A 20,231-nucleotide genomic window follows, 5' to 3' on the forward strand; every position below is an offset into this window, starting at 1 on the left:
CAGACAGTGTTGCCCATGATAGGCTTTGGAAAGCACTGTATGAAAAGAAATTTGTGCAAAAAAGGTTGAGTTGATCTTCAGTCTCGCTCTTCATTCACACATTAGTGAATGAAGTGGAAACAGTCCATTAGTGAGACTCGTTGATTGAAACCTGGACAAAGGAAACAGCAGTATCTTCGTACCTCAGTTTGTTCCAGAGCCGAGGAGCATGAGAACTTACTCAGCCTTCCAAGTGTCCGTTGGACACCAAGTCACCAACTCTCCGATGACCTGAAAGGATGTGTGGCTGGTTGTCCAGCAACTCAGAAAAGTATTTCAGCCAATGACAATTTACTGCTTCATTGACCAATACCAGGATATTGGACTCCTGCCCAGTGACAAACCTGTCCTGGGTGTACCCTAACTAACAACTGGAGATGGGCACCAGCTCACCCACCACCCTACAGAGATGAGTATAAATGTTGGATGGATGGATGGATGGATTACTTGACAAACAGAAAACAAGTTCAGTGACTTAAGAACTGGTTTTGATATGATCCATTTTGCTGGTGTTGGTCAAGATTTTATCAAGACTTTGGCTGCAGCAACCAGATTGATCTTTTACAGAAACAGTAAAGACCCAACTACAGTGGTCTAACCTACTGGAAATAAAATCCCCTCATTTGACAGGAAACCCTTTACCTTTAAGAGGTTGACAACAAGGTTTGTGTGGTTTTTAGCCCCTTTGAGTTTAGTTGAGCCCTGATCTCTATTTTTACATTTCGGGGACCAAAAGCAGTGACTTCTGTGGCTGAGGTCACCACATGACCACAACCAGTAGAATTGTGTGTAAATATAATAGGGGATGTTGCAGTATCCTGCAATCTGAGCTATGGGGACCTTATAGAAATTGAATTACTGTGGCTCAAGAATGGACCCTTGAGGAACCCCACAATTCATTTATTTTGTTTTGTTTGTTATATGTAATCCCAGCACCAGACAATACAGCCTTTTTTTTCTCACCCAGTAATCTGTATGTTATGATCAATTGTGTGAAATGCAGTTCTGACATTTTGGTAATGCCAAGACATAAGTTCTAGACCCATCAGAAATAGGATGTATGTTGTTCCAAACTTTACAGAAACAGTAAAGTTGTCTCAATGCTGTTTTGAGATCTAAAATTTAACTAAAAGGCAGAGAATATATTATTATTTTTTATTATAAACAAGGTAAATGTGTTCAGAAAACGCTTTTTTCAATAACATTTGAGCCTTGAAATGATGGAAATGGTAGACCGGATATGGCTCTGCAGTAGATTATTATTGATAAATCTGGCGGACACGAGCGTCATGCTGCTTGTCTTATTCTCTGAATTTTGTCTGTGAGAAATTCTGTGGGTTTGTTGTGGGTTTCCCATTTTCTGTTGGGTTTTCAACTTCCAACAGAAAACCCAGAGCGGCCCCAGTGAGGGCTCCACAATGAGGCCAGTCAGCTGCTTTTCACCACCCAGTGATCCTTCTTCGTGGTTAGCCACATCCACAGTGTCCACCATCGACACGCTAACGCTGTAAAACGTTTCAGCTGAGAAATGGTTATAAATAATGCATTTTCTGGTGTGGTAGTGTAAAGGGGTGCAGATATGCAATAAGATCATGATAAAAATCATAGTAATCATTTTTATAATGATTACGATAATAGTAGTTAAGGTTAAGGATACTGTATTTTTGTCTGTGGTTGTAATGTGACAAAATATGGAAAAGTTCAAGAAGAGTGAATACGAGTCACGTACAGAGAGAAAATACACAGAAATAAATATTTAACATGTTGTTTTGAGGGTGCTGGCATGACAGCTATTAGTCATAGACATCACAGGTCTGGTCTTTAAACAGGGATATCAAGAAGGAAACCATCAATAAAAATAAACAAAAACGTAAGAAATCCCAGTTACAGCATGCAAGAAATGCAACTTTATATTTTAAATACAAAAATAAACTTGAGGGGTTTGGTACACTTCACTTTGGGCACAATTGAACTAAAAATACACTACAATTGGTTAGATCAAAGCATGTACTTGGTTAGAATGAAATAGTCGACTTGGTGACCTTAATCCAACTAAGAATTTGTGAAAAACCATTTTAACATATTTTCGCAGAATCCCCCCATCCAATGTGACTGAGCTTAACTATTTTGGGCAGGAATGTAAGTCTATAGAAGCTGGTAGAGAAGCTGCCAGTAAAAGGTGATTCAATGAAGCACTGACTCAGGTGGGCTGAATACAAATGCATGCCACATTTTTTTAGATTTTTACAATTATGTGCTAATCTATGTTGGTCTATCACATAAAACTACAACAACATTCTTGTAATGCATTGTTAAAGTTCTTGATTTTGTCAAATTACAGCGGCGCTCTGTAATTATTATACACACTGGCTGTTGTATCCACGAAACACAGACTCAGAGGGACTGACAAAGCAAATGCGCGCCGCACTTTTCAGACATTTATCCCTCATCGGCTCAGGTTCAGCCTAACAGCGACACTGTGAAGGGGTTTTACAAGACACTGCCTGTTGATCACTCGATCACAGAGCTCTAACCAAACAACCAGACCAGTAGTTGTTGGGGTGTGTGGCGTGAGTGTGTGCGCTCGCTATTGAACGTGAGCATGTTGAGGCACAGCGAGCATCACAGACACCCCACGGGGGTAATCCATGCCTCGTTGGAGGTGAAGGGAGTACGCGGTATCCTCTCAGAGCAGAACGTTCCACCAATTTCATGCTCCTCAGTGTGTGGAGCTCTCATCCACATGCAATGCAGCGTAGAGTCAGATTGAGGGTGTGTGTGTGTATAATGAGCAAGCAGTAACACAGTTTGTTGTCTTTTTAGATTCGTCCCATAGATCTTGCTGCTGCTGGAAGCTGTAAAGCACTTAGTTTGTAAATGGAGCTGATGAAGCAGCTTTAAGCTGCTGCTTAGCAGTGAGCAGCAGAACAGGCAGCATCATTCGGCCTTCCTCTCTCAGTGATCAGGTCGGTCTACTTTCTGTAGTTCAGCTGGACTGACATTAGCTAAAGGGGCGGTATTATGTAAAATGTACTTTTTTGAGCTTGAAATCATGTTATAAAGCTTTTGCCTCGTCAAAAACACACCTGGAGCGTTGCCTGGAGTCTTTCAATCATGTTTGAGAAATCCTTTAATCTCTTGTCCATTTGTGAATCTTAGTCTGTGCATTTGTGAATTATGAGACAGTTTTAGCTCCATAATGTTTAGGCTTGAATAGCTTCGCTGATAAGCTACCTCCTTTTAGGACAACTTGAACAGACCAACAGTTTTTTCCAGCGTCCCACTACATGATTTTGTTTGAAGCGAAATTTAACCCCCGGTTGGCTGAGAGAAGCAGCTTTGTCGTTCGTCGCTGTTTACACATGTTGCTTGTGCGTTGGGTTTATTCCAGGAGCATGCAAATACTAAGGTTTTCCACCTTTGTATGTAAAATAAATTAATAAATAAATAGATTAACTGTGTCAAAATTTTAAGTCTTTTAGGTCGCTGACCGGATTTTTCTTAATGAATTTAACGTAAATCTAGAAACTGGGAGCTTGGTTTGAGTGTGGATTTTGAGTCCATCTTTAACCTGCAGCAGCATAACTAGCTAACTTTTAAAACCTCTAGCCCACACCAGTTACCTTCCTCCATCTTCCTGCTCTCTCACCTGAAGAAGTGAAGCTCTTTGCCCGTTACTAATCCAGTCACAGCCCGTCCCTCTGGTCCGGTGTTGTGGTCCACCAGTTCACCTGAAGGATGAGACAGATGTTTTGAGGCGTACCAGGGTTTGGTTGCTAGCTAAAGGAACAAATCTTTCCACCAAGCTCAACTTCAATTCAACAAACTGAATGCAGGCCAATTTCAGCAGTTGGATGGCTGGAAGGTCTTAAACCTGTAGACTCAAATTGTGAGTTCGACTGGCTGGTTGTCCAAGGACACAAAGAGACACAATGAAGCTAGGAAATTAGTTGGAACATTAATCTCAGAGGACTAAATTACCACAAACAAGATTGACAGTCTGGCAGCAACTCAAGGGTCCAGCTGGTCATTTTAACTGTGACTTGATGAGGAAGTCGAGTGAGCAGCGTCCCTGCTGCTGTGGAGAATAAGCAGCTCAGGAAGTGAGGGGGAGAAGAGAAAAAGAAAAAAAAAACACTGAATCATCCCAAGTCCATGAACAATAGCTGTTTATTTATAAAATGTCTTCGGCTTCCCACCTGACTGCCACCACTGACTCAGATATTTTAGTCCTCGACGACACAGTCGCCAGGGTATCTAGAGGAAGTCCAAAGAAAAAAAAAGGGTCAGAAAACGTGGACATACGGGCATGGCCATGTTTTCTCACCAAAATAAATGTTTTATCTTTCTTTTAGATTTTTTTTATTCACACTAAACTGCCTGGATTGTTTGGGTTGAGGATTTGGTGTACATTTTGGTGCCACGGTGTTTTGGGGCAGAAATGAGCGGAAGCCCACTCCCGTAGATCAGAAGCAAGTGAGAATGCTTCATTGTTAGCACATATGGTAGTTTATGCTTTTTCTGCTACATTACAATGTTTTTCTAACTGTCTCAAATAGCTAGCCTGGTAAAAACCACCCCGTCGTTCTACGCTTTGCTCCGTCCAGAGGGTGTGGACCCTCGGCTATTGAGAACTGATTGCTTACTGGTGGCATGGACTCTGTTGAAGTCTTAAATGACAGGATGGATCTGATTTTACCCAATTGCTAATGTTTGGCCGTGATGTATGCAATGAGCCACTTCGACGCTATGAAGCTTAACAAAAATTGTACTACAATTGTAAAACGGCACGGAAAGTTGACGTTATCGTTCACAACTCCTCCGGCTGTTCGCTGATTGGTCTGGAGGAAATTCAACCAGAGAAATTGAGCTCAATGGGAGAAATCCTAGATGGGGCACTGATGGAAAATGATTATTGGGTAAGAAAACAATCAGACAGCTGGATGGAGGATGCATCTGAGAGAATAGCATTGCTTGTACTGTCCATCCATGCTTCCTGCTGAATTTCATTCCTTCTTTGATGATGTTCTTAGACAGAGGTGACCCTGTTTGGTTCTCCAAGTGTTGTCCAGATGTCTTCACTTCACAGTGCAGATGTCCTCACACCCACCCAGTGGTCTGTCCTCAGTAGGAGACAGTCCTGGGATTGCTGGACCCTCTGGACCTCCTAAGTCTTTTTTGTTGCTGCTGAACGTCTCTTCTTGATGATATTGTGGTTTCCTTCCCGGATTCATGGTATGTACAGCTAAAAAGAAGAACGTGGGCCCAAATCTTGATCAGCAAATGTATTTTTATTGTACATTTACAAAACAACAAGAGTACAAAAAGTCAGCCCACAGACAATTTTTTTGTTTCAGAAGGAGAATAAGAAAATTTATTTTCAGAACTGCAGCAAACGGTCTCTCGGATGTAAAAAGGGGAAGGGTTGAGTTGGCGGTCGTACAAGAGGGGGTACAATCAAACTTTCATAAAGCCTGTCAGTCAGCCAGCACAGTGCTGCAGAAAAACCAAAGGAATCATAGGGAAGTATGACATTCATAACGGACACCTAAGATGCAGGGATCCCGACAGGGAGGCGCTCGGGGCAACAGGCGTCCCTCCGGGTTGTTTTTGGCTTTTCCAACTTCTCTCCTCGACCAGCAAACACATTTTGTGCTTCTTATTTTCTGTTGTTTTGCCATGACAACAAGAGTGCAACAGTAGTTAATGCTTTTCCCTAAAAGTTTACATATTGACAAAAAAAAGTTGGCACATTCAAGAAGACGTTTTTCATAAGAACAGACTTTTTTTTTTTAATTCTTTGATTTTTCTTTTTGTTTTGTTTGATCATCATAAATACAATATACGTCTCTCTCCCTGTATCCAGAGCTCACAAAAGAACATTACAGACAGGTATTTACAAAGTAAGGAAAATGAGTGAACTCAAACTCATAAATAATTATAGTAATACCAAAAGTCCGTTTTTTTACTTATTTCACAGCAATAAGTGTAGCTCGATGAGAACTGGTCTCCTCGTCTTTAGTCCGGTGTGTCGGTGGTGGAAAGATGGGGGGGGGGCTGATGGAGGCATCGCAGGTATCCTGACAGCTTCACAGAGCTTCTTATCTCATTTCCTAGAAGTAATCAAAAATAAAATGTTTTTTTTAATTATTGTTATTTTTACGGGCAATGTAAAGCTTCATCACTTCATCTTGATTAGCTAGAAAATACCGAAAAAGCCATTAATATTATCAAAAATAAAACTTTATGTCCTAGCATTGTTTTGACTCACACTGCCGTTCAGTTGGCTACAAGAAGGCTTTGATTGATAATGGTAAAGAAAAATTTCACAGTTTGAAATTATTTTCAGTCCACTTGTCACTTTCACTGTAATTTTTTTTTGTTTTATTTTTTTGCAACAAGTGGCTTCCTATAAAGAATCGAGTAGCAAAAATGTATAATATTCCCTGCACAAAGTAATTGAAATCTACTCCTATTTTTAATTTTTTAATAATTTTGTAATCAGGCCCCATTGACAGTTAAATTACTTTTAAAATGTTTGAATTAAAACTTAGGAACATATTTTTAAAAAGATTTTACATTTAAAAAATAGAGCTAATTTAAATTTAAAAGCAGAATTACTGGAGTGTAAAATGGAATATTTAACAGGGAGTCACAACGTTGATTGGACTTTTTGTTACTTATAAAGGAGGCTCACAACCTGGAAAACCCCAAAGCTTTATTTGGATTGCAGACTCATCCAATTCAGCCCATGAAGTGTTGAATTGTCACTAAATTGCTCATAATCCAGTATATAAATCCATTTTTTTAGAATGCATTACCATTGACAGGGTTTTTAGCCAGAGTAAGCTCTCACAGCTGGTGAACCAATCTGACTCGGACTCTGAAAGGCGACAGCTACCAGGTACGCTGCTGAGTGCTCCACAGAGGCACTTAAGAGCCAGGGAACGGGCTCATCATTTCTGTTTTCTTTCACCTCATGCAAAGATTTGGTGGGGATCTTTTAAAAATGCTCCCTAACATTTAAATGAAGAAAAAAAAAATCTATGTTTCAAGTAAATTTAGAAGTCTTAGTGGTTTCTTCCTGTCTATCTTAAAAGGTCATTCGCTTTAAATAAATATACATTAAAGTGTATTGCTAAGAATTTGTTTTTTTGTTCTTTTATTTTTATTAAAAAAGAAGCATCTTAAAATTGGTACTTCACAGAATTAACATAAACAGTTATCAGAGGGGCGTCTAATTCTGCCATTTAAATTCAAAATTTAAATGTCAGAATGGATGATTAGTACCAGGTTTCAGGCTTGTGACTCTTTAGAAAAAACATTTGTTCCTATGTCTGGATACAAAGCTAATGTTTTTATTTGGAAATTTGTACTGTGACAAAGAGATAGAGAAAAAATGTGCGAGAGGCAACAACTTGGAGACCTAACAGACCGGCACCATCCCAATCTGAACCCACCGGACGTCTAAATGCTGATGCGGTATTCTAAAAATGTCCTTTTCTTTGTTGCTAACAAGCAGCTACATTTTCTGTTACAGAAGTCTACAACAATATAGTTTGTTGAACTCTGTCTCAACAAGGTCTGTCTCAGAAAAGTCAAAATTCATATTTTAAAAACTGTGAAAAAGCCTGTCGTGATTAATTTTGTTAAGCGTTTATTCGTCTCTTATGATAAAAGCTAGAGTCAGCTAATTTTAGTTAGCATGCTAATGTTAGTATAATTCCTAAAGTAATCTGTCAAAAAGTCTAAAAGCAATTTTTTTTTTTTTTTAAACAAAGAGTTTCCATCACTGTATTCTGGAGTATATTTTAGTGGAAAATACGTCTTTCTCGAATTTTTTAAGATTATCTGACTCTTTCCGTGAATTTTCTTCGCAACATGTGCTTTGAAATAATTAACGGCATTTATGATGTTAAAAAACGGGTTCTGTGAAACGGGGAAGAAATGCGAGTTCTCCATCCGAAAGTCAGGAACTGGTGAAAATACCACATTATTCCTTTGAACATTTTAATGGAAAATGTTCCATCTACCCTGGGTGTGTTGGTCCTAGACTGACCTTAAGGGTCAAAGGGCATAAGAAAGCAGTCAGAGACCTTCTCATGAGGAAGAAGGAGCCTTATCCAGGCTTCCTGCGCAAACATCTCAAACTTTGCAGCGGGGCAGGGACAGGCTTTCAAGCCCAGAGAGGGTCATCTGGGGGGTCGGGTTGGGTGGTCCCTGCTGCTCTGTAGATGGGTAGAATAGGATACAGGATAGCTCTGTATGTGTGGTCATGGTTGCCACTTTTATAGGTCAGTTTAGTCTGTTCACCTGACCCCTGACAAACTACAATGTCAGAGGTCAAGTTTTTTTTCCCACACAAAACCGTACTGTGACACCTCGGGTTACAGCTTTAAAAAGAACAAATGAAGTACAATGATGCAGCGAGGAAAAGGGACTGCTAGAAAAATGAAACTATAGATATGTTACAAATTCTAGGATGCATCTTTTTTGTATTTAAAATGGCAACAAAAAAAAGAAAAAATAGTAAATGTTAATTTTTTAAATTTGAATTTCTGCCTAATGCATTGGGTAAAATAATAAAAAATAACAGGAGTTTTTACTTTTCTTTGGTCCTATTCTTGACTGAAGACGTAGAAATTGAATTTCAGAGCTGATTCAGTCTTGTAATATTGTGGATCAAGCTGTAGTCAGACCAGCTTTCACTGTCTACCTACTGTCATGTCAGATATTGTAAGTGTGCATCTCAGAGTCCCTGCGGAGCTTTCCATTCCACTGGCGCAGCTTCCTCTGCCATAAAAGACACCGTCTCGTCACCGGAGAGCCTGCAGGGGGTGCATTTGAAGGAGCGCTCCCACGGAGAAGTGTGCCCTCTGAAGAGCACTCCAAATGGAGTGGTGGGCGTGAACACTTAATCGTTTCCTACTGTAAAGCTTAGTGAGTAGAAAGTAATGCTAGATCTGCGAACCCGAGCGTGACACTGAACTGTGGCGGGAACAGTTTTTATTTCTGCGCGTGTTTACGTTTGTGTTGTTTACAAGTCGAGCAGAGATCCGATGCGGCGAAGCTCAAAGACCAAACTGTTTTCTACCTCGTTGTGTTTCCTGGCTGAGCCGAGCCCCCGAGAGCCGGTGGAGCCTCTGGAAGAGGAGCTCCCCGTGGTCGAGCAGTTACCGGACATCTGACTCCTGGAGAGGTGGCCGCTCTTACCGCTGTACGCCACCACTTCCTCATCTGGGGGGGCAAAACAAAGAGAAGACACAGAAACAGAATGAAGGCTTCTAGTGAAAGATGCTTATATAAGAAAAAGCAGAAAATGTAATTTATTCTGATGTCGTTTAACTGTTTCAGCAGTGGTGAGCACAGTTCGGCTAAAGCGCTAACAGCAGAGCTAGTTTTTCATCTGGCGCCTTTTGCTAACATTTTAGCATGCTTAGCTTCCCCTGAGTTCATCTTTCCGGAAGAATTCTTGGCTGTTTTGTAAGCTTTCGGATGAATAAAGTTTGACATCTGTGTTAAAGTTTTGGTTATTGACTGTTATGAATTCGTCAAGTAGTTTGATATTTATATTCATACACTTATTTTGAAATGGGTGAAAACGGTTTATGCAGCAGCTCCGTTTCCTTCCTTTGCGTTCTTCACCTGTGACGTGAAAGGTGTGTACAGAAGAACACAACCATACAACAAAACCACACAATACATTTCCTCCTGTTGAGGAGAACTTATTATGTTGGAACACATTTTGTGTCATTGACACATTTGGAGTATCAACATGGTTGAAGTTGGTGCTTTAGCGCTTTAGCGTCCACTAAATAGTTTATAGGTGTCGCTCTTTAGAGCTAGCATAGCTAATGTTTATGATTAGAGTTTAATGATTAGCAGAGCTAACTTTTTAGCTAGCAGTGCCCACCTCTGTGTTTTAGCAGCACATTTTAAGCATAATGATATCTGACTAGCTACTACTTTACCAGCTAGCCCAACCTAGCCAATGACTGAACACCTACATATTTCAGATACTCAATACTAATACTGTAGCAGCAATTTATGGATCACTGAACATGTTTTTTCCGTTATTATTTACAGCCAACATCTTGCGATATAACTGCTGAAGAGTCATTCAGAAAGAATGACACAACAAAGCTGGTCTCACTTTACTCCCATGTGGAGGAGAAACACTGCAGTGCAGTAGCAGAGCATGACGCAGCGCTATCTGCTATGGACCTTGTTCACCAACTGGGACCACTGGAGGCCGGTTTTGTTTGGAAGTGGGTCCCTCTAACCGTACATGACGTGACGAGCTGCAAACACTTCTTCTTACTGTCTGCATGTTTTTGTCCCGAGCCTTTCCGCTGGTGGCTGTTGCTGCTGTATTCGCTCCTCTCCAGGGAGGACAGGGCGCTGTTTGCCAAGCTGCTGGTCTCCACACACCCCTGGGGGCCCTGAAGCCTGTTCTCCTCTGGGGGGGGCTCCGGAGGTGGGGGCAGGTCTGAACAACACAAAATGAGGAATATAAAATAAGGAATAAAAACAAAAAATGAAAGCACTTAAGCCGTAATAAATAATTTCCTTCTAGTTTACAAAGGCTGCTAGGCTAATTATAGTGTCTGTTATATAACAGCTGTATTTGCTTTCAAAAGAATACTTGGCCACAGTTCATTTAATTGCCTCACATTTAGGGAGCGAGAACATGGCAGAACGCTTACGGCTCGGTTCTCATTTAGAAAATGAGTGAATTTAAAGGAGCAAAAACATTCTGCTTGTTAAAACAAAGAGCTCTGATTGTGACTCGCAGGGAGCCAACCGCATGTTTACTGTTCAGAATATGGCCACTCAGTCCTCTGCCGGTTCTCGCATTGTTTCTGAGCTGTGAGATACGCAAACGCCAGAAATGTTTGCGTATTACACAGAGATCAACACATAGACTTTACACGTGTGAAATGTATAAGTAGGAGCTCCGACCTCCGGCCCTGCACTCTACTGTGGTTCTCAGTAATACAGCATTTCCTTTACAAACACTTCCTGAATGTGAGAGCGTGTGAATAGAGAACAGCGGGTTTCTGAATGTTTTTCACCTCCTTGAATATCTCTTCTGTACGCTGAGGTCTTGGGCGCCTTTTTCTTCACTCTGGACCTTTGGTTGGGAGGAGTGCAGGTTTCTGCTGGAGAGGAGCGGCTGTGCACTGTGGCAGAAAGACGACGTTCAGACAATCCACGCGTTTTATGGAAGTCGCAGACAGAAGCTGCTGAATGTTTGCGCATCGATAGCAGAGTTATGGGCCTGTAGTACGTGAACACGGTGGCGGCTTTACCAGGCGTAGTTGCGCCGTCTTCATTCACTGCCGGCGCCTGGCCGTGAAGGCAGCAGTGGGCGGGACTTTGGAACTGCAGCGTGCCAGCCTCTGTTGAGCCGAGAAGCTGTTGGCCGCAGAGGCTGGGGTTGGACTGGGTGAGTGGTGGGCTTGGTGCCTGGGGAACTGGAACTGGACCGCAGGGTAACCTTCTGCTATGGGAAGGAAGGGCAACATGTCACTGGCTGAGCTGTTAGGAAGTGGGGTTTGTAATAAAAGAATGTGGATAGTAGAATTATTTATTGTCTAATTTCTCCCATAATGACTATAACCTTGTCCTACATAGCATTAATACTAACACAATAGTTGAAGAAATGTAAAAATGTATCTTCAAAGTGTCTTGGAAAAACAGTATAGACACTTGACCTGCTATTGGCTGGCACTTGCAAAGCAGCTCAGCAATATTCACTTTCCTTGGCACTGATTGGCTGTTCCCCCAGTGCAAAGATAAGGAAGACCATGGACGTTAGCTTTTGTGTCAGCGCTAAAGTAGTTGTCAATGCGTATCAATGCATATTAAAGTATATTTGATGTTAAAACTACTAAGATTCTCAAGGTCTCAAGATGTTAGCTTCTGGAAGAAACGTCTCAAATTAGGCATATCAATTTATCCATTTTCTTGTATCGATTGCATTGAAATATTGATTATTTTGGCAACCCTGATGTTGACTAATACTGTATACATCAAACTTGAAATAACTTTACTGCCTTTACACCATCTACGATTAAATATTTGTCTTTCGTAAAGCGCGCTTAATTTTTTGTTTACAGTTTCCCCTACTCTAACACTTACGGAAAGGCTTTCCGCTTCGGTTTTTTCTTTACTTTGTTTATATTTTACTTCAAAAACCCGAGATAATGCGAAAACACCAACACTGAAGACTCAACGTTTGTTTCTATTTTCCCAACACAAATCCACTTCTTTATCAGCGCTTCCACTGTTTTGTTATGAGTTTGGCAACTTTCCCCTGAACAGAATAGTCAACACTACACGAAATCCCCCGGTATAAACTCAGCTAGATTTTTGTTCAGAAAATTCTCACTGAAATCCAAGCAGACACAAGCAAACAACATAATCTTGTAGCGCATCTAGCAACAGCGTGGCTATGAGAAATAAAACTGTCTTTTCTTTTAGTTTGTTAAAAGTTGCCCCTATTCAAGGCAGAGAAAGCATCAAACATGTATTTACCTGCTTGACCTGCTGAATTTACCTAAAAAGGGCCTGGATGCCAGAGAAGGCATACACCAGTTATAACAAGTACCAAAATATTGTTGAAAGTAGTTTCTGTCACCCCCTAAAATATTTAAATCAAAAATGTTATTATAGGATATTCAGACAAAATTGTCTATGCACCAGATCCAATAAAAGACCTCTCTTACAAAATTGGTTCTTTTCGCACTGTTTGCAGTTTTCAAATATATATCTTGCTTGCTTCCTTTTCTGTCCTCTTGGCACCCATTCGATTTGTGGCAGAAAGTCATGGTTTAAATTTTGAGGTGAAGAAAACTGTGACAAACTTCAAGTAAAAAAACAAAAATAAAAACATCCAACTGCTCACAGCTGCTGCAGCTAAGGAGCATGTTTGCTCTGGCTTAGAATTATTGATACTTGCTTTGTGAATCAGACGCTGAGATGAGTTTCATCTCAGTAATGCATTGGTGCAAACTGATCTAACATCAAGTTAGTGTACTGCTCAACATTGTGGAACACCAAGCGTGCAGTTTTGATTCTCTCTATTAATGTTGAGTTTTAACATTCAGGTAATCAAAAGTAACCAAACTTTTAAGACAATAATGTTCAGCATAATGGGAAAAAAACCCCTAAATTTAGACTACTCAGGAACTTTGAGACGAGTGGGCAACTAAATGCAATTAATGTGTTGCTATGATGCGTTGGTGTACTTTATTAAATGGGATATATTGTGTATTTTCCAGGCACATGGTGACATTTTATAGCACAGGCAAGTGACCTCATTTCCTTCAGTTGTTATGAAAATGCTGTAGCCATCGAAAACATCTGGGGACTTCAGCTCCAAGGTGGAGTTTAAGGTAAATACTGCATGGGTTAGCGCTTAGGCACCTCTGAATGGTTGCCATGGGAGATTCAAATATTCTTCAAACGTGCATGAGTCGAAGCAACTCTCCATGTTATGTTTTTGATGGTGGAATACTCATAACTTGATATAAAGGTAAAACAAAAGAAAAAGAATTGAGCTTTGTGTGGGGGTGCTCCCATTTAAAAAACACATTATGACTTTTCTCTGAAACATTAAGTCTGGTTCGCGTACCGTGCCAGCTGCTGGTCAGCGGGGGCTCTGGCTTCCTCGTGGGGCGAAGGAGTCAGGGTAGCGGTGGACTGGTGGCTGTAGGAGGTGGCTGGCGAGGACGTGATGTTCCTCTGAGGGGGAGCGGGGCCGTCCTCACAGCCTTCCATCAGGTACGTCCTCTCAGGAAGGGGCGGACACCACTCCTCGTCCGACCTACGAGTAAAACAAACGCTTCGTACAGCATGTTGCAGCTCCGGCCGGCTCCTCGGTTCATGTGTTGTTGGAATACATTAATACAGAGCCGCTTGTTTGCTCTATGGTTCCTTCAAATTCAGCAAGCCATGAGGCTACTTAAAGATTAATGATGTTCTTTCAGGCTCGACTCGACTTAGCCATTGGCAAAACTGCAGGGGGCTAAGCTTCGTCTAGGGTGGCACTGCTGCTCAGCGAGTGATAAGAAAGATGCTTTGCTTTGAGGTTAAAGACAGCCAGTGCTAAGGAGAAAAACAGCTAAATGACTTGGGCAACTGGCCGAGATAATCGGGTTGTTAAGGCCAGAGGCAAAAAAACAATGCTGGGTTCAATACTCCGTGTGCCTGGCAGAGCTGAGGCTGAATCTAAGCGATGGTCCAGCTGGGTAATTGGTAACCTGTTTGTCTGAGAAAATCAGAAGTCTGCCTCACCCCATGTCCATGTCGTCATGGTGGAGCTGGCCGTCTTGCTCACATTGGTCCAGCTCGCCAACTGGTGGAGGCGGGGGCAAAGCCTCCATCCACGTCAGAGACGGGGTCTTCACCGCCTTCCCCATCGCCTTCTGCTTGGGCTTACCTTCACATCAACAACAGAAAAGAAAACCTTTTTAAAACAGAGCTCCGAGAAAATGGGCAGATATTCCTATAGCAACCCACCTCCAGGATGTAAATATAGGTAGTTATTTTAGTTCACATCAGGGCTGCAACTAATGATGACTTTAGTAATCGATTATTCAAACGATTATTCTTTGTAAAATAAAATTTGCCACATTCTGCAGATTTTTCATTTCACCACTAAAGACTTTTTAAATAAAATAAAGATATACAAAGATATACAAATAAGCAAGTAATTTTATTCCATTTTTTCAATAAGAAAATAAACATGTTATTGCTGAAAATGCAATAAAATGAATAGACTATAAATGCAAAATGTACATATTTTATATATTTTGGTATTTTTTTGTATATCTATTTTTATAGCTTAAATGCTGCTCTTTCAGCAAATGGCATTTTTTGAGGTTGTATACTCCAGTTAACAGATTCCTCAATTAGTTAACAATTATTTCAAAAATTGCTTAATCACAAATGTATTTACATGTATTCAGTGTATTTACAACATGTAATAAATTAAAAATGTATTGGGAAAGTAATATGTTAGAACATACAAGAACATATTTCCAGTAGTACATCGGTAATTGTATTTTCCTTTCGTAGAGGAAATGCATTTTATTTGGGTTTTTCCTTTACATTTATATTTCCTCCAGAACACTAAGACAAAATCAAACTTAAGCCTGCTCTCGTCTTACCAGCGCAGCGATCCGGCTGTGCGTACTGAGCAGGCTGGGACGGGCCGGGCTGCGTGATCCAGTGCCCTTCGTCCTGCTGCTCCCCGCTAAACGCTGCCCCCTGTGGCTGACTGGAGAAGGGCATGATGGAGGTGGTGGCGTAAGGGGTGGTGGAGACGTTCTGGCCGTAGGTGAAGCTGTGCAGGTCCTCGCTGGTGGCATCGATGGTGCTGTAGATGGGACCCTCCGTGGAACCCCCCATGCTGTACTTCTCCGTCTGATTCAGATAGTTGGAGATCCCAGCTTCTGTATGAGGGCGGAGTTTGTTCTCAGCAAAGGTTGGTTGCTTCCCTTTAAGCACTAGATGACGGCTCCCCTACCGTTGTAGTATCTCTCAGCTGGGTCGTGATTGGCCGTGCAGCAGTTGACGGCCTCCTTGCTGCTGTGGACCAGGTTGGTGGTGGGCCAGGAGTCTGCCAGCCACGGGTAGTTGCCCATGTTGCCCCCCAACACGCCAGGCCTGCAGAGACATTATGGGTTCACTAGCAGCAGGATGAACAGGCTAACAGAGAGCAAACTATTCTGAAAGAAAGTTGTCAGGCATGAGGAGAGCTGATCAAATGAGATTCTTTAAGAAGAAACAATCTGAGTTACCTTCCAGTGAGTCCTGATGCCTCAGCATGAGGGAACCCCACTGCAACAAGACAGAGAGAAAATAAGGTTTAGGGGGAGCGGGGTGACCGATGCACCACACACTCCTCAGAACACAACATAGAATATTCCACACATTCTCCTCTATGTTGACTAGAAAGGAAGAATTGAAGGAAGGAAGAGAGACAGAGACGAAGGATGGAAAGAGGAAAAAAAAGGAAGGAATGACTGAAAGGGCAGAATGACATAAGGAAGGAAAGAATGAGGGATGGGACGATACTGCTTCTATAAAACAGAAATAAAATCTAGAAAAAGAAGTATTATTGATCCATTGTTTTCTTTTATTTTCCATAACCTATCTGTAAAATCCACCCAGATTATCACAAAGTCCACTTTTTACCTCAGATAAATATCACTCTGACTCCTCAAAACCTAATTCCATTTCCTGTGCCTGTGGCAGCAATATGAAATCCTCTTCCACAGGTACTTCCTGTGGCTTCTTTCATAAAGCGCCCGCTCAGACATCAGACAGACAGGCAGCAGACTCCCACACGTCCCCGGCCATCCTGACCTGCCGGTGTGTAGGCGAAGGACGCCGTGTAGTGGCTCAGCTCCTTCCTCTTCTTGCGGCGGCAGTAGATCCACAGGCTGAAGCCCATGAGGATGACCCAGCAGGCGCCGCCGATGCCCGCGATGAACGCCGGCTGCTTGACCACGTCAGTGATCTGCTCGGCCAGGCTCACGCTGCCCTCTTCGCCGCTCCCACCGCTGCCGCCGCCTGACGCAGTCGGCTCTTCAGCTGGCAGCTCTGTGGGAACAAACACAGATATGACAATGGCTGAATAACATAATGTATGAACTGGAGCTTTAAATAGCAGGTCAATAAAAGCCTTATGAACCAGGCAGGAGGATTTAAACGGGCTGAAATTGTTTGACCTTACATTTCTTATGGTCTCACTTTAAGGGACAGACCAAGTTTTTGGTACATCACTAACATATGATCACATAACCAGCTAAAATCACTCATTCATCTGATTCAAGCACTGTCTGTGGAAAAAAAAAAGTGCTTAAAATGAAATGGTCTTGCAAAACCTCTTCAAACCAGACAAGAGTTCAGAGTAAACAGACGTGGCCGACTGGAAAGAAGCAGTGGCAATAATTTGTTTGGACAATGTTCAACAGAGACAAACAATGCAAAGACGTTTACAATGTCCACCAGACTTTCTGGTCCACAAGGGCAGTTGCTATGTATCTTGGATTTCTCACCAGGTTTTCGTCACCTCGCTTTCTGATTGGTTACATGCCTCATTCAACAGGCCATGTTCTTGTTTGTCAGGACAATCCAACATGTTGAATATCCCCGAATTTAGATTGGAGCGGTCCCGATTTCCTTCCGAGTGGACCAGATCACTCTGAACACTCTTAGGAGCGATCCCGATAATCATGGAGCTCTTAAGATTTTTGGAAGGGGGAAATCAGGATAAAAAACGGAATAACGGTCTTGCCATGTGAACTAGGCGCAAGCCATAAAACACAAAATTGTCTTCCTTTGCAGTCCCTCCTTAAGCTAAATTTCCTCCTGCGGGAAGTGTTGAAGAAACTCACTGATGAGAACAGACACCGGATGACTGCGAGTGCCAACGCCAGCGCCCGTCACCGCCGCCACCTCCACCTGGTAGAGCACGCCGGGAATGAGGCCCTTCAGCACTGTGGACTGCGTGGTCCCGTCCACTGTCCGGTTGACGAAGTAGCGTGTCTGGTTATCACCGCCGCTGCCCACGCACCAAACCTGTTGGGACACACTGCTTTTCATGCTCATACTGAAACAGCTGCTGACTGATTTAAAGAAGCCTTTTTCCCTGACTTTTTCCAAAATGGAGGAGATTTTACTCTGGAACTTGTTCAGAGTGGACTCGGGTGGGACGTGTTTACCCGGTACTCCTGGATGATGCCGTTCTGCATGTTGCTGGGTGGAGGCTCCCAGGTGACGCTGATGCTGGAACTGTTGCTGAGCTTCACTGTTGCCACTGTAACTCCTCTGGGCGGCGCACTGGGGACTGTGAGAGGAGGCGGATGTTTTATCGTTTAATCAAAAAGAATGGACTACTTGTAAAGTCATGTAGAGAAATACATCAAGCTCCAAGTTTGTTTTGGCAAACTTAGGACTCAGGCAGGTCAATCCAGAGTCTGCTGAATTTTGCACCAACCAATAAAAAGCCCCGGGCTGCATGAGTCAGTGAATTGGGGAAGAATTTAATGAAACTACGGATCAATATAAACAAACTTAAACTGCAGAATAAGATAACACGGAGATCTGAAACACAGAGACCCTTAAAGCCCTGCAGCCTCACAGAGTCCACTGCACTGATTGGTGAAAGCAACAGATTACCTTCTTCTCGAGTTCGGATCAGCAGCGTTCGGCTGTCTTTGCCCTGGAATTCGTCGAAGTACGGACGGATCTTTATCTCATACTCAGTTCCTTTGAGCATGCCCGTGAGGACGGTGCTGCGCTCTGAGGGTGAGTTGATGTCTTGGAGGAGCCAGGTTCCCCCGCTGGGGCGGTAGAACAGGCGGTAGCCCTGGACATATGGAGACTGGCGGTCCACCTAAACACCAACCACACCTGGGTCAGCCAAGGGAAACAAAGAATGGAAGCGAAGAAGAAGGGAACGGCATGAGTCACTCACCATCCAGGACACTCGGATGGAGGTCGTAGTGAGCATGACGGGGTCCTGCAGCTGGACAGCCACCTCTCCCAGCTCTCTCTGCACCTGCCGGTGGTCCACCCCTTGACCCGTGGGACTCACGTCCTGCGTCCTGACCGGCTCAGAGATGGGGCTGGGGTCACTCAGGCCGTAGGCGTTGACCGCTCGGACGATGAACAGGTAGACGGTGTTGGGAAGAAGGCCTGTGATGGTGTGTGTTTCCATCTTCACCATGTCTGCTACAGTCTGCCATGTGCTGCCTGCTGATTGACTGTGTGGGGATTAGATGGGCGTTAGAAGTGCTTACTTTATGAAGGACACATTACTTGATTCCCTGGGGCAATAAAATCCATGAAGTACAGAATAACGGCCACTAGCATTTAAGTACTAAATGTAATATACATAAAAACAGAGGGTTTTTTATGTGACAGAGCAAAACAAAACAGTACCACGTTGTGAAGTGGAAGGAAAATAAAACTGAACTGTATTATTTTCAATTCAGGATGGAGGGAGTGTGTGAACAGGAGTACTCAAGTCTTGCCACACATCCTTAATGGAGATTGGGTCTGGACTTTGACTGGGCCATTGTCACTCATCAATATGCTTTGATCAGAACCATTCCATTGTTGTTCATGTACCATCGAGTGTTCTTCCAGGTCTGGCCCAGGTCTGTATCTAGCTCCATCCTTTCCCATCAGCTCCAACCATCTTTGCTCTAATCTGATCACATCTTAAGCTTCTTCTACGTGTTTGCTGAGTTCTCTACGGGCCTCAACATTTCATGGCTTCCCTTCAGCAATGAATCTTTTCTTGCCAACGGATTAAACCACCTGAGTTGTGGATTCCTGCTGCTCCCCATAATTACCATGGTCCTTTAGGTTGCTTCAATGATTAATGCTCTATTTGTCCGGCCAATCAGAACAGGTGGACTATCTCCCCCGCCCCCTCTTAAGAGGCAAATCAAAAATACACGCATAGCAGTTTATGTTTATTGTTGAAAAATGTAGCGTTTTTATAATGCAAACCAAGTTCTTTTGTTTTAAAATTCTTCCGTTGTGTCTCCAAACAGAGCTTCTAGGCTCATTTTCAACCCCCATCCTCTCCTGGCTAACGTTGGTAGTTGTGACGTAGAAGTACAAAATGCGCAGCCCTTCATATTGCGTTCAGGAGTGGTGTTCTCTTTACAGTAACAACAATAACTAATCAAAATATTTCAGGGCGGTTACGGGGCCTTTTTGGATCTCTCTTCTCAGAAAAACAATACGTGTGACCCAAATTTGACCTGATGCAACTTCCTGTGTCAGTGAGTACTGGGCCGTTGCTTGTAGTAATGTAAGGATGTAAACGGGAAATGAGGGCCTGTTCTGGATTATGTGGCCCTCCCCCAATGGATTACACATCATGCTTCCTTTCTCCTGTACCCTGTGAATTTATTCCAACTAGGCTTTGAGGTGAAGTCTAACAACTACTGAACACCAAGCAGAAAAATGACTCATGAGAACACGTTACACCCGCAGGAGGCCCTTTCAACTAGACTTTGTAAAACTCACACGAGGTCGGAGTAGAAATAGAGTCTCAACAGGAGAAAAAGAAAAGAAGCATAAAATATAATCTCGAAGATCAAAATTTAAGCAGCTCACCTCGGCACCTGAGGGAATGAAAATTTTCTGCAAAGAAACCC

The 20,231-nt window shown here is 42.6% G+C and overlaps 1 protein-coding gene across 2 annotated transcripts in view; it reads right to left on the bottom strand.

Annotated features, from left to right (window-relative positions):
- Positions 1–5,311: 5,311 nt before the first annotated feature.
- Positions 5,312–20,231, bottom strand: part of robo3 (roundabout guidance receptor 3) — a 111,220-nt gene continuing 96,300 nt past the window's right edge. Inside the window, exons 12-26 of one of the 2 annotated variants that reach the window (XM_014470445.2) lie at positions 18,533–18,821; positions 18,235–18,451; positions 17,778–17,902; positions 17,451–17,634; positions 16,417–16,653; positions 15,849–15,888; positions 15,575–15,714; positions 15,216–15,500; positions 14,341–14,485; positions 13,679–13,870; positions 11,352–11,542; positions 11,115–11,222; positions 10,361–10,528; positions 9,134–9,276; positions 5,312–6,152 (exon numbers count right to left, since the gene is read on the bottom strand). In XM_014470445.2, coding sequence (XP_014325931.1) covers positions 6,141–6,152; positions 9,134–9,276; positions 10,361–10,528; positions 11,115–11,222; positions 11,352–11,542; positions 13,679–13,870; positions 14,341–14,485; positions 15,216–15,500; positions 15,575–15,714; positions 15,849–15,888; positions 16,417–16,653; positions 17,451–17,634; positions 17,778–17,902; positions 18,235–18,451; positions 18,533–18,821 — 2,476 coding nt within the window. In that variant the 3' untranslated portion in view covers positions 5,312–6,140. Of the gene's footprint in view, positions 6,153–9,133; positions 9,277–10,360; positions 10,529–11,114; positions 11,223–11,351; positions 11,546–13,678; positions 13,871–14,340; positions 14,486–15,215; positions 15,501–15,574; positions 15,715–15,848; positions 15,889–16,416; positions 16,654–17,450; positions 17,635–17,777; positions 17,903–18,234; positions 18,452–18,532; positions 18,822–20,231 lie in introns of both variants that reach the window. The other variant, XM_023342164.1, reaches the window with a different exon arrangement.

The sequence above is a fragment of the Xiphophorus maculatus genome, chromosome 11 (assembly GCF_002775205.1).
Source record: "Xiphophorus maculatus strain JP 163 A chromosome 11, X_maculatus-5.0-male, whole genome shotgun sequence".
Taxonomy (NCBI): Eukaryota; Metazoa; Chordata; class Actinopteri; order Cyprinodontiformes; family Poeciliidae; genus Xiphophorus; species Xiphophorus maculatus.